Source organism: Tenrec ecaudatus, chromosome 2, assembly GCF_050624435.1.
Source record: "Tenrec ecaudatus isolate mTenEca1 chromosome 2, mTenEca1.hap1, whole genome shotgun sequence".
Classification (NCBI taxonomy): Eukaryota; Metazoa; Chordata; class Mammalia; order Afrosoricida; family Tenrecidae; genus Tenrec; species Tenrec ecaudatus.
The window spans coordinates 114,872,188-114,887,158 of record NC_134531.1 but is presented as its reverse complement, the minus strand read 5'-3'; the positions used below and the strand labels follow the sequence as shown (position 1 = coordinate 114,887,158).

General features: G+C 37.4%; 1 protein-coding gene across 2 annotated transcripts in view; it reads right to left on the bottom strand.

Annotated features, from left to right (window-relative positions):
* Positions 1–14,971, bottom strand: part of DCP2 (decapping mRNA 2) — a 65,583-nt gene that overhangs the window by 36,167 nt on the left and 14,445 nt on the right. For both annotated transcript variants that reach the window (XM_075541397.1, XM_075541398.1), the window contains 3 exons: positions 13,650–13,801; positions 4,230–4,357; positions 3,655–3,753 (listed from right to left, as the gene is read on the bottom strand). In XM_075541397.1, coding sequence (XP_075397512.1) covers positions 3,655–3,753; positions 4,230–4,357; positions 13,650–13,801 — 379 coding nt within the window. The remainder of the gene's footprint in view (positions 1–3,654; positions 3,754–4,229; positions 4,358–13,649; positions 13,802–14,971) is intronic.

Genomic DNA, 14,971 nt, shown 5'->3' with positions numbered 1-14,971 from the left:
TGATGGAAATTCAGAACACTGATCAATGAGAAGAGACATATACACCTGACATCAGAAAACATGGAAGCTACTAAAAGATCTTGTAAACTTTACCTTCCCCCCCAAAGTGTTAACTCTTAGATGCCACAGAGAAAAAACAAAAGGTACCTAGGAAGGAATAGTTCATCTATGCAATATTCTAATTGTTCAATGTTTTATTTTAAAATCTTCCCACAAAAAAAAAAAAAACTCTATGAGGAGCTGATATCAGGGGCTAAGTAGGAAGAGAATGCTTTGAAAATGATGATGGCAGGATTATGTGCAATGTACGTGACACATTGAAGGAATGTATGGATTGTGATAAGAGATGTAAGAACTCCCAATAAAATATTTTTTTAAATCTCTAGACCCAGAATTCTAAAGACTAATGAATATCAAATATCTAAGGAAGAAATAATACCAATTCTACTCAAAGTCTTCCTGAAACTGAAAAAGAGGGGGAACACTTTCAAACTCATTCAATGAGACTTGCTCACTAACACCAAGTCAATTCTGACTCATAGCAACTCTTTGGTCCAGAGTAATTCTGCCCCGTGGGTTTCCAAGACAGTAACTTTTTTTTTTTTTTTTTTACAAAAGACAGACTCATCTTTCTCTTGCAGAACAGCTGCTGGTTTTGAACAGCTGACCTTGAAGTTAATATCCTATCATTAAGCAACTACACCACCAGGGTTATGAGGCTGAAAAATTAAGAAAATTACAGAGCAGTATCCCTCATAAAAAACAGATTCAAATAATGCAATTCAACACATAAACAGAGTATAAAAAGCAAACAGTACAAAATCATCTCAAAATGCAGAATAAGCATTTGACAAAATCCAATACCCATTCTGATCAAAAATACTCTGCACTCTAAAGAAAGAAACTGTAGTAGTACCTATCAAAATCCTACATAGCTAATGGCATACCTAATGGTGAAAGGTTAAAAATATTAAGATTTGAAACAAGGCTCTCACTAATTCTCACTATTTCTACTCAACATGCAGTGTACAGTGGGGCATCAGAAAAAAAAATAAAACTATCTCGATTAGAAGGAAAGATATAAAAGTGTCTATATTCACAGATTTAAAAATATAATGTATGCAAAAAGCCAATGGAATCTACAAATGCACTATTAGAAATAAGCTCACATTAACAAAGTATTGGGCTACACCACTAACATAAAAATCTATTGTACCCACTATGAAACATAATGCCCCTCACTGACCCATAACCCTAAAGGGGACAACACCAAACAGTGTGGGAACTGCGCCGGATCTGATCCCACCACACCGAGGGAAAACACTAAGGGGGTACAACAGAAGAGCAAGGGAATGGAGGGCTGAGGTCTCGAGGGAATGCTGAAGGTGGACTTTGGGGCCAGGACATGGTGCCCCAACAGACTGAACTAGAAAACACTCCTAAGGGCCAACAAACAATCCTTGAACTAACTACAAGCTTTTCTTTCTTATTGTGTTTTGTTTTGTTGTCACTGGTTTGTTGTTATTTTGTTGTATATTGTTGCTTGGTTTTGCTCTGTCTTCTTTTTGTGCATGCTATTATCTCCACAGGTCTGTCTAAATATGAAATGCTGGATGAATAATCTGGAGAAGAAAACAACGGGAATGACAGTTCGGGGGACATGGGAGGGCGGGGTGGGTGGTAAGGAAGTGATGTTAACAAACCCAGGAACAAGAGAACAACAAGTGATGCAAATTGGTGATGAGAAGAGTGTGGGAGGCCTTGTTGGGCATGATCAAGGGTAATGTAACCAAGAGGAATTGCTGAAACCCAGGTGGGGACTGAGCATAATAGTGGGACAGGAGGAAAGTCAAAGTGGGTGAATAAGCAAATGTGGCGAAGAAAGCTGATGGTGCTCGGCTATCAAAAGATAGAGCATCTGGGGTCTTAAAGGCTTGAAGGTAAACAAGTGGCCATCTAGCTCAGAAGCACCAAAGCCCACATGGAAGAAGCACACCAGCCTGTGTGATCATGAGGTGTCAAGGCATCAGGTATCAGGCATCATCAGAACAAAAAATCTTACCATAGTGAATGAGCGGGGAGTGCGGAGTAGAGACCCAAAGCCCATTTGTAAGCCACTGGAGATCCCCTTGCAGAGGGGTCTCAGGGAGGAGACAAGCCAGACAGTATGCAATGTAGCAATAATGAAAAATACAACTTTCCTCTAGTTCCTAAATGTTCCTAAATGCTTCTCCCCCTCCCCCACTATCATGATCCCAATTCTACCTTGCAAGTCTGGCTAGAGCAGAGGATGTACACTGGTACAGACAGGAACTAGAAACACAGGGAATCCAGGGCAGATGATCCCTTCAGGGCCAGTGAGTGGTGTGAGTGACGATACTGGGAGTGTAGAGGGAGGGTGGGTTGGAAAGCAGGAACTGATTACAAGGATCTACATGTGACCTCCTCCCTGGGGGATGGACATCAGAAATGTGGGTGAAGGGAGACGTTGGACAGGGCAAGATATGACAAAATAATCATTTATAAATTATCAAGGGTTCATGAAGGAGGGGGGAGTGAGGAGGGAGGAAAAAAATGAGGACCTGATGCCAGGGTTTTAAGTGGAGAGCAAATGTTTTGAGAATGATGAGGGTAATGAATGTACATATGTGCTTTACACAATTGATGTATGTATGGATTGTGATAAGAGTTGTAGGAATCCCTAATAAAGTGATTAAAAAATCTATTTCTTATACAATAGAAGATATCACCCTAAAGAGTAAAAGATACTTTATAAGAAACATACAGCAGCCATCTAAGTGAGGTATCAGATAAGTCCACATAAAAGGAACACCGCAATCTACATGATCCAAAGACTGTAAATAATAAAATTCAAGATTGGAGGAGAAAGTTGCTTTAGAACTTAAATCTGAGCACACGGTTTGCAGAGACTACAGATCACAGTCAAGATCCCAAATTCAGTTGCAAAGTTCATACACGGATTAAGCTTCCACAAAATTACACCAAACCACTGACCAGGGTTGTCAATAGTCTTGACCTCAGAGTGTAGTAGAAAGTGGATTACTGAAAATATTGTTAGGTTAAAACTAAACATATGTTTTCTGCTTAGATCCATTTTTAATTTGTTCTAGCTTCTACTAACTTCTGCTATCATTTGGATTAAGGTTTTTCTATGTTCCATTTTATATGAAATCCAGGATAGATATATCTATGAAGACAGTAACTAGATTAATAGTTCCTTAGGGTTATACAAAGGTAGGTTGGGGATAATGGGGAGCTAATAATAATGGGTACAAGAATGAAGTAAACAGTCTAAAATGGATTGTGGTGATGACTGCCCAACTCTTAATATATTTGAACCACTGAATTGTATGGTACAAGAGTTGTATGTCAGTAAAACTGCTAAAAAAATAAGGTATACACAGTGAAAAAGCACAAAAAATATACAATGGAAGAAAATGAAAATGAACAAAGGATACATAAGATGTGGAAAAAACTATCAAAAGCCATTCTACAAAAAACACAGTATAAAATATCAATTATTTTATGCAGTCAGGTTTTATAAAATGAGGTAAATTAGATTGTCCAAATATAAAAACGATATGGCTTAAAAAACACACTCAGGTTCTAACAACCAAGTACTACACTGCTTACCTCTCTAGCAGCACAATCATGAGGAGCTTCTTCCTTATTTACTTTTCCTTTTGGAAAGCCCCAGCCTGACTTTGCGAGGTATCCCTGAACCAGTAGTACCTAGAAAACGAGCAGCGATAGAATTAAAACTTGCCTGTCTTTCTCGGGATCTTCTCTAGATTGAAAATGTTTGTTTACCCCTTACTTGAAGTAACTGTTACCACCAATAATTAAATACAGCAGTTGGCTTAAACACTTTCCACCAGTCTGGCAAAGTGCAGGAAAGTATTCCATAAATTTAAAAAATATATTTTCAACAATGAAATATTATTTCTTTGCATGAAGTCACACGGTAACAATGATAAAATCTTATGACCCAGAATCAAGCTATACTAAATTTGAACAATTTGGCTTTTTTGCAATAAGATCAAAGGATATTTTTAAACGTCAGTTCAAAACATTATGCATGCTTTGCTTTATATATTGGAAACCTTGAAATAAATAAAAATGTAAAGAAAAATTTTTACTTAATATATTGTATTAGTAAGATAAAATAACTATTCCATTAAAAAATCCGTATTAATTTTCTCACTCACATTTTCAAGTGTTTCATCGAGAATAATTGCACCATATGTTGGTACTCCCATTTTATACTCCTTCCATTCATCCAAAACTTTCTCCACATCTTCACCTTGAGGCAGCAAAAATGGACAATGACTGAAAATTATAATTGGTGTCAAGGAAGCTACTTTCTCTAGTAATACATCTTGAGCATTGACAGAGAGGTCCATCTACAACTGTATACTTTACATGAAATTACTCAAATCTAAATTTCATCTCAGTTCAACCTTTTTCCACATTTGTCTTCTCGTGCCAAGACACTGTTAACAAACCTGTATTTAATCTGGAGATAAAGTTGAATCAAAAATGTTTTGGGTGCTCACAGCCTTGATCCCTACTCACTGCCATCAAGTCAATGCTGCCTCACAGCCACCACAGCAAGCCGTCTTTCCTCCTCAGAGCAGCTGGGGGTTTGAAATGTTGGCCATGAGGATCTCAGCCTAACATGTAACAACTACATCACCAGGGTTCCTACTAAACTAACACAAATCAATGTAACCCAGAGGAACTCAAGTACTCATTATGGGGTTGAATTCATCAATCACATCAGGGTAAAAGTATACTGAACCTGATACCAAGCAATAGGGGTATCCTAAATTTATATTTGTATGAGGTATAAAAACACGAAAATGATTAACTTTCAGAAACAGAACTAAGGATAAAACTCTATACCATTTGTATTCTTCACCACATACACATATTGCTTTATAATTAAAATATTTTAATGACGATTAAGGATTATAGAGAGGTAAAGGAGGCCTGGTGACATAGTGGTTCCGTCTTGGGCTGCTAACTGCAAGGTCAGCAGTTTGAGCGACAAGCCACTCTGTGGAAGAAAGTTGGGGCTTTCTACTTCTGAAGGAGTTATAATCTCAGAAATTCACATGGGCAGTTCTCCCCTATCCTACAGGGTCGCTGTGTGAGTCAGCATCAACTCAATGGCAACGAGTCTGCTTTGACTGGTACAGAGAGGTATTAAGGGAAATAGAGCCAGTTTCTTTTTTTTTTTTTTTTTGTCTTCCCACTGGTTTAACTCCGCCCTGATTTTTATTATTTCTTTTCTCTTGCTATTGGAGGGGTAGTTCTGTTGACTCTGTTCTAGTTGTTGGAGGTTTTGTGTTAACATATCTGTCATACGCCTTTCTTCTTTTTTCATGTATGCATTCAGTGATATCAAGCTACCCCTGATAACTGCCTTTGCAGTGTCCCATAAGTTTTGATATGTTGTATGCTCGTTCTCATTAGTTTCTAGAAATTTCCTGATATCCTCTCTGATCTGGACCTTAACCCATTCATGTCGCAGGAGATCGTTGTTTATTCTCCAATTGGTGACCCTTGCTTTTCTGGGTGCCCTCCTATTAATCTCCAGCTTTATGGCATGGTGGTCTGAGAAAGACGTCTGGATAATATCTATGTGTTTGAATTTACTCAGGCTGGCCTTGTGCCCCAGCATGTGATCTATTCTTGAGAAAGATCCCTGTGGATTGGAGAAGAATGTGAAACCTTTTGCTTTTGGATGAAAGGCTCTATAGATGTCTATCAGGCCCTGTTGCCTAATTACATTGTTTAGCTCTCTGGCCTCTTTGCTGAGCTTCTTTCCCTGTGACCTGTCTTTCTCTGATAGTGGAGTGTTGAAGTCCCCCACTATTATTGTTGTTTCCGTGATTTCTTCTGTCATTTTTTTAATAGTTTGTTTGACGAAATTTGCCGCACCATTATTAGGTGCGTAAATATTCAGTATGCTTATTGCTTCCTGGTTTACTGAGCCTTTGAGCATTATGTAATGTCCCTCAGAGCCAGTTTCAAAAGTAACTTGCTATGTCCCCAAAATGAGGCAATACAAACTTTTTAAAACAGTAAATATAATCTAAAATCCTGAAAGTGCATGTACATTTCAGTCTTCTAACACTCCATGTTAATAAAAGCTTCATTAGCAAACTATTAATTATAGAAGGTGTGAACAAAATTAAAACTTATGCTTCTCAAAGTATAATTTGTTTCTTAAACATCTTCAATCTTTTGATAAATACTTCTATTTCATGTTTTCATTTTGATGTTAGAGGAATATGAGCCTATTTTCAATTGTCTGGATGACCACCTACATCAGGAGTTACTTGGTTTCACAAGCCAAAATGACACTACGAGGGTACATTAATTGCTATCGGGCTATTAAAAGAAACAATTTAATACACAGTTAATGGATTAGAGCCAAAGATCACATCCCAAAAAGCTACAGAGAGGTTTCATAACAGTGAAATAGAAGGGGTAGAAGAGCTGGAGGTACTCACAAGGATGGGAGTGGAGGGAGGGAGGGCAAAAAGAGGAGCTGACACCAAGGGCTCAATAGAAGGTTCATGTGTAGAAAATAATAATGGCAACATATGTACAAATATGCTTGATACAATTGATGTTTGGATTCTTTTTTTTTTTAATTTTAACAATTTATTGGGGCTCATACAATTCTTTTCACAGTTCATGCATATACATACATAAATTGTATAAAGCACATCAGTACAGTCTTTGCCCTAATCATTTTTTTCTCTTTTCTTCTTTTACATTTTATTAGGGACTCATACAACTCTTACCACAATCCATACATATACATACATCAGTTGTATAAAGCACATCCATACATTCCCTGCCCCAATCATTCTCAAGGCATTTGCTCTCCACTTAAGCCCCTTGCATCAGGTCCTCTTCCCCCCCCCCTCCCTCCCCATTCCCCCCTCCCTCATATGCCCTTGGTAATTTATACATCGTTGTTTTGATGTTTGGATTCTTATAAGAGCTGTAACAGCCCCCAATAATATGATCTTTAAACAAAAATTTTTTTAAAAAGAACTGCCTATTAAACTCAAAATATCCACACACAAAAAACCTTCATATTCAGTGTGATCAGGTCCAGATTAAACAAACACATTAAAAACATATTCTGCAATTAAATTGTTATTTTGGTTTTATAATAGTACCAAAAACTAGAGAGAGAGTCTCTCACCTGATCCCATCCCAAACAGCCTCACCACGAAAATCAACCACCTTTGAATAGGTTCCCAAACTTATCTGGCTTACTGCCCCCTTTTCAGGAAAAAAAAAAAAGTACTAAGCACGCCCCTAGCAATTAAGATTGTTTGTACTATAGCCCTGAAACCAAGATAAAGTACAGGTATCTGCTTCTGCAGTCCTCCAGGGTAATTGCAGCACCCTCCAGGGGCAGCATCCCCTACTTTAGGAAGCAGCACTATAATACACACTTTAAAAATGCATGCATGTATTAATCTCACTGCAATTATTCAATGCCTTCATCTTGGAAGAAAAAGGATAAAGTTTGATGAAACATTAAGCATTCTTTAAAAGCTCTTAAGATTCTACAGACTGGCGAAAATTCTGAAAGGTATTTCCCAATACAACTTTGGCTTTAGATGTTTAGTAAAAGTCCTCCCAGTCATCATGAAATATAAATTTGAAATATTCCCAATTACGTTTTTAACCATGGATAACCTGACATAAAAAGGATCAAGAACAAAGATAACTCACAATTGTTTAAGAGTAAGCAGAGTTTGGGGGTTTTCCCTGTTCTCTGCCTGAGTTTTTGTTTTGTATCAAAGAGTGCTTTGCTGCTAAATAGTCCCTTGTTTAAACCCATCATTGAAAACGCATAAAATGGGCCGTGATCTCCCATAAAGATAGCCTAGGAAATCCTACGGTGCAGTTCTTTCTATTCTGTTCTATAGGGTTACTGGGTTTTGGAATAGATTTGCTGGAACACAACAGTGCCTAAAATTTTTTAATTGTTTATTTAATCTAATACATGGGTTGTCTCTATGAATCAGAATCATTTTGAAGGCAATGAAGTGGAGATTTTTTGTTGTTTTTGTGCATGTGTTGATGTTTTTATTTTTGGCATATTAATTCCATTCACTCATAGGAATAGGAATTTTTTAAAATACCATTTTTATTTAATAAGCTAAATATATTCAGTTAGAAAAAAGTCTAAAGTATGTGATAAAAACTGTTCAAATACTATTTCTAACTCTTACTAAAATTCTTAACCACTGCCTGGTACCCCCTAAGGGAGCCCTGGTGGCATATGCCTTGAGCTGCTAACCACAAAGTTAGTGGCTCAAACCCAGCAGCCCAGCAGCAGGAGAAAGACGAGGCTTTTAGAGCCCGTAGATCTACTGCCTCAGAAATACAAAGGGCGGCAGGTCTTTTCCGTCCTATCAAGTCACTGTGCGTTGGACTCGACTCACTGGCACTGAATTTGTTTTAGGATCTGATTTTCTTAACCCCCAAACCAATTATTTTTGAGATTCCAACCCGGACTACAGTGGCTGTAAGAGGCTGCCACCAGTTTACCAGTCACCCAGTCACTTCAGTTTAAAGAGAGAACTTAAGAATTTTATGCAAATGCTCCTTTGTGTTATGCATATTCTTCAACAATTCACTGGTTTGTCTAATCTCTACATTCAAACCATTTTTGCAAAAACTGTGACAAACTTGCTCATGCCGTTATTAATAACTCCTCTCACTCTACAACCTCAATTCTCTGAGTTCCTTGCCTTTCATATCCACTTCCACTTCTGACATCAATTTCAACAGCTACATGCTGAACCTTGCAATTCTTACTAAGTATTCTAGCAGTTTGATTAAAATAAAATACTCTGGCCACCACCTTCTACAGATTTCTTACTATATAGTAATTTACTGTCCTCCCCACGGTACCCCCCCAGCATTAACTTACTTTTATTTTCTTCCATATACTCCATGGCCCATCACATTTACCTTTACCAATATTCTGAATTCTTTTCTTTAACTATTTCCTGAATAGAACTCTCCAAGAAAACGTCAATACCCCTGAAGAAATGGAGTCCCTAGGTGGTACTAACAGTACAGTGCTTGACTACCAACCCAGAGGTTGGTAACTCAAACTTATTCTGAGGTGTCTTGGAAGAACAGACTACACACACAGGGTCTTCCTGAGTTGGCAACGTCTGAAGAAAAACACAAGATTCTGGAACAGCTAGTAAATGGCAGAGTTAGGATTCTGGGCAATCAGGCTTCACAGCCCACACTATTAGAAAATGAAGCCTCTCCATGCCAAAATCCCCACGGTATTAAAAAAAAAAAAAAATCAAACTCGCAGCCAAGTGGATTCCAACTCAAATCAACTCCATACAGGGCTTCCAGGACTGTAAATTGTTAACACAGCCTCATCTTTCTGTAGCATGGGAGTGGTTTGAACTGCTGACCTGTGAGAACAGCCCAATACCTAGCCCGCAGTAGCACCAGGGTTCCTACAAGGTTCCACAGACTCAGCTTATCCATAACTCAACCCAGTGCTTCCCCCATAAAAGTCCTTCTGTATTTCCCTATGAATAAGAAACTGCTTAAACTAAAACCCTGGATTCTATCTTTATTTCCTCTACTTAAAACATACAAGTTACCACCAATTTTTACCTCCTACATATATTAAATTAGACTTTTTCAATTCTCCTCTACTGTAACAGTTCCACCAGTCTTCTTATTGTGAAATAAGAGGTACGCTTCTAGTCTCTCGTCTTATCTTCCTTCAATTCACTGTCTACATTACTCCAAAGTAGCTTTCAATTACGCTTTTGGAGAGAAATAATGTGGCAAAAGGTTACCAATGGGCAAATCTGCAAAAAGGACAGTTTTTCAACTCTCCTGTAAATTGAAGTTTTGCATTTAAAAAAAAAACACTCCTGTATTCCTCTATTGCAGATTACTGGTGGCCTAGCAGTTATACATTGGGCCACTAGCCACTAATTGCAAGGTCAGTTGTTCAAAACCACCAGCTATTGGGGGTGGGGGGATAGGGGTGGAGGAACAGGGCTCATAAAGAGTTAAGTCTTAGAAATTCAAGGAGCAGTTCTACCCGGCCCTACAGGGTGGCTATGTCTGCATCCATTTGATGGCAATGAATTCGGTTTGGTTTGGTTTTTGCAGAGGTGGAGGGGTGGTACTCCTCTAATACGGATCCCTAAAGGTTAATCAGGAGTCCTCAAACTGTGGCCTGCCGAGGACATTTATCCGGCCCGCCGGGTGTTTTTGCCCCATTTGTTTTTTTGTTTTGTCCCTTTGTTTTTTTACTTCAAAATAAGATATGTGCAGTGTGCACGGAAATTTGTTTATAGTTTTTGTGTTTTTTTAACCTATAGTACGGCCCTCCAACCGTCTGAGGGACAGTGAACTGGCCCCCAGTTTAAAAAATTTGAGGACCCTTGGGTTAGATACTCAGATGCTAACTGAAGACTCAGCAATTTGAACTCACCAGCCAGTCACTCTCCCAAAGAAAGATGTAGCAGCCAGCTTCCATAAAGAGTGTCGCCTGTCCTACAGAATTTCAATAAAGTTGAAGCCCATTTCACAACAATGAGTTTAATTTGTTTTGATTTCCCACTGTTCTTATAAGAAGTCAGGGTAATATTGTGGGTTAGGCTAACAGCAAGGTCAGTGGTTCAAACTCACTCATAAAAGATTTAGTCTTAGACACTCTACATATGGTTATTTTGAGTCAAAATCAACTCAGGGAGTGTAAGTTTGTTTTGTTTTACTATTCTTATGGGAAGTCCAAGCAAATACCCTTCGAGACTCCTGCTATCTTTAGCTTCCCACTAGCCCCCAACTCTCTAACATCATCTCTTGTCCTTCAGCACTTACTCTATATCCAATCATATTTAGCTTTCTTCACTTCCGTACACACATCTTCGCTAAGGTTGCTATCTAGTCTGAAAATCTGAGTTAGCTTTTCCCCTTCTGTTTCCAATGAACCCTGCAGTGCACTATTATAACTTCCCAAACCACACTATAGTAACTTCCTTTCTGTCTCTTCTCAGAGATTGAAAATATACACAATCTCCAGGTTCCAAACATTCCCATAGTCTCCAGGTACCAACCAACCCCTATATTAAGCCTATTTTTTTTTAATTCAAGGTACATACAATGGTTGCAATAAATGGGCATTACTTTGTAACATACATCAAAAAAATTATTACTGTATTATGCTAATGATGTTTAAAGCATTCTTCAAGTATCTCTTTAGAATGTTCTATATGCACACAAAAGTATACTATGTAGCACGACAAACATTTGACTGGCAGTTGAAACCACACCTATTTCAACTTACATACAAATTTGACTTAAGAACAGAACTCATAATCTAAGGGTGCCTGTACCTTTCTCACTGCATAATGCTGTCTATTTTTTTTTCTATTGCTGTCTATATTAGTAGTAAGTTTTTCTCTGTTCATCAAAATTAAAAGAAGTGTAACTAAAGGAGGTTTAACTTTTTAATAGCAAAAAAAGTTTTAAATTCCTACACGTATGAAATCTTATATAGAAATCTACTGTGTCTCTTCAAACAGAGCTATAACACAATGAGGTTGTTTTAACTCAAGTTTCTTTTAGCTTGATTGTGATTCCTTAAAAGCAAAGTCATGTATGCATTCGCCAGAGCCCACCACTGAGTCTTCACCAAAGACGTCCTCAAGGAGCTTCCATTCCTGACTGCTCATTCACTGTGACAGCTTTCATCAGTCTAACCACTGGATTTCTTCCTTTGAAATCTGTCTCCCCTAAGTCTTTTCTTTGTTATCTAGTAGGGCTCAGAATTGTATTGCTCAGTATCTCAAATACTATATCAGTCTACACTACATTCAAACTATCTTGCCAATACCTTGTTGAAGACTATTTTCTAATGATCTTTACTAAGAAACTTTCTATAGGTTAAAAATTATCTAGAACAGTGTCTAAAATGAGCAGTGTTCGGTGCATATGGGAGCTGGAGGCACAGGGAATCCAGGGTGGACGATACCTTCTGGACCAGGGGTGTGAGGGGCGATGTTGGGAGAGTAGAGGGTGAGTGGGTTGGAAAGGGGGAACTGATTACAAGGATCCACATGTGACCTTCTCCCTGGGAGATGGACGGCAGAGAAGGGGGGGAAGGGAGACTCCGGATAGGGCAAGTTATGACAAAATAACAATCTATAAATTATCAAGGGCTCATGAGGGAGGGGGAGGGGGGGAGTGAGGAGGGAGGGGAAAAAAAGAGGACCTGATGCAAAGGGCTTAAGTGGAGAGCAAATGCTTTGAAAATGATTAGGGCAAAGAATGTACGGATGTGCTTTATACAATTGATGTATGTATATATATGGATTGTGATAAGAGTTGTATGAGCCCCTAATAAAATGTAAAAAAAAATGATCAGGGCAAAGAATGTACAGATGTGCTTTATATAACTGATGTATGTATATGTATGGATTGTGATAAGAGTTGTATGAGCCCCTAATAAAATGTTTTAAAAATAAAAATAAATAAATAAAAATAAAATGAGCAGTGTTCATTTCTGCAGTTCTACAAGTTTCTTATTTTAGCAGGACCAGGGAAATTGAATAAGAGTGTTAAGATTTTTTAGGTCCTCCACTCACACTCTTATCTCTAGCTTGGCACACTGGCTTATGGGTACAACTTCATGTGAACACAAGATCCATGCTTGGTAAATGACCTACAGAACAAAAATTAAAACACTTTGGGGGGTCATGAGTTAAGAACTCTCACAATCCCCCTATATATCTTTCTATCTCTATCCCCTATTATGTACTTGGTTCAATATAAACTATCCCAAGATAATTTCCAACTCTCCAGTTCTGCTGTCTTTATTTATTGACATAGACCCCATTTCTATTTATATTACCTGAAAAAACAAAGTCTTGTCTAAAATCTTTCCATATTTTCCCAAATTTTAAATAATATTTAATATTAGAACGATTAGCGATTTGTCTTTTTTCACCTTTTACCATGGATTCCTCTAAAATATTAAAATATTTATACAAATATTTTGCAATGAATAAATTACATGCTTCAATCATATTTGTTTAAAAGGGGGGACTGCTTTGTATCTGCCACAAAACCAAAAATAACTGCTTATAATTTGTCGTTATCGTCTGCCTTTAAGTCAATTGCAACTCCGACAGCCCACCCATCCCCAGTAAGGTTTCTGAGACTATAAATCTGCAGGAACTGCCCTTACGGTTTCCAAGAACAAGCAGCTTTCATCTTTCTCCCTTGAGCAAGCTAGTAGGTTTGAACAGTGACCTTTGTTTAGCAATCCAATGCCTCACAAAGTCACCATGACTCCTTAGTTCTAGAAATCGACTAGCTTGAATTGCCTGGGGGAAAAAAGAAACACTAAATTTAATTCTAATCATTAGTACACATTTCAGAGGTCTTAAATAAAACAAAACATTAATTTGTGACTGCTATTTATAATACTTTTTAAATGTTTTATCTATAGGCTGTAACTCAGAGACATGCAATAGTAAATTTGTTTGTACTAAAGTAGTTTATTGACAAGAATGAAAGACAAAAAAGGATATCAGCTTTAGCGAAGTCTCTTATCCCACACTGAGGTAATCCTGGTGTGTTCTGCATGTAGAAATCCAGGTAAAACCAATGGGCAAGCTCAATTTGAAAACACGCTCGGATTGCATTGTCTCTTTCCTCACTCGGAATATGTAAAATAAAACGGCTGTCAAAAAATAAAACACAAATAAAATTACATTTATAAACATAACAATTTATTTTACTCTTATTCAGTTGCTTCATCTCTAACCCATCAACACAGAAGAGAGACCATGAACATTAATCACAGAAGTAAGAGAACACGGGGGTTGTTGTAAAGAGGCCATTTGGCATGTATCTCACTCTTAAAAGACTTTACAAGAGCCCAGTTATCTTCTCTGCACAATTGTAAGATTAAAGGCAAGCAAAAAACAATCTTTACCAGGAGGCTCTCCAATGTCTGGTAACATTTCCAAAGGCATATACTACCCAGTGTACACTGTATGTATACATGTACTAAAGCTCTGATTAAGATCATGACTTTTTTCATTCAACAAAAGAATCAGAATTTATGTAAGCGAGTGTCATTCACAGGAGTCACCAATTGCACCTTTTAACACTAACCTTTTTGTGTGATTCTTTCTAGCAATCTTTAAAAATAGTTTAAACTACACAGGGAGAGTCCACTGGGTTTTAAAAGTCACATTATTTTTTAAGATAAAAATGTTTGATTATAAAAAAATGTTTGATTATTTACCCTATATTTTTGTATATAAGCTGAATTTTCAGCACATTTTTAATGCAGATTTTGTGGTAAAATTAGGTGTCTTGGCTGATATTCGGGTTGGTTTACACTCGAGTATAGAAGGTACATTATTACTTAGCTAGTCATATATGATTTTTCATTTTGATGAAATGATTTTCAGAAATGTTTCAAATCATACCCCAAAAAACCTTTCTTAAGTCCTGAAAACTATTTTTAAATTAAAAGGTAATTCAATATTTCAATAATGTAATGATTAATAGAAAAGACAAATGTATGCATTATAAACAATTTTTCAGTATGAAAAAATTCTGGAGAAAACCGCTTAAATTTTGTGTACTCTAAATTTTGCGTAACCGCTTAAATTTTGTGCACAGTTTAATATGCTACTTTATGACATTATCTAAGATATAAAATTGAAACTCTTCTATATATTGTTAGTATCTGGGATCTGGTCCCTGCCATGTGCCTACTCGCCTTTTTTTCAAGTCTATGACAACAGTTCTCAACCTGTGGGCCACAACCCCTTTGGGGATCGAACGACCCTTTCACAGGGGTCCGCCGATTCTTAACAGTAGCAAAATTACATTTGTA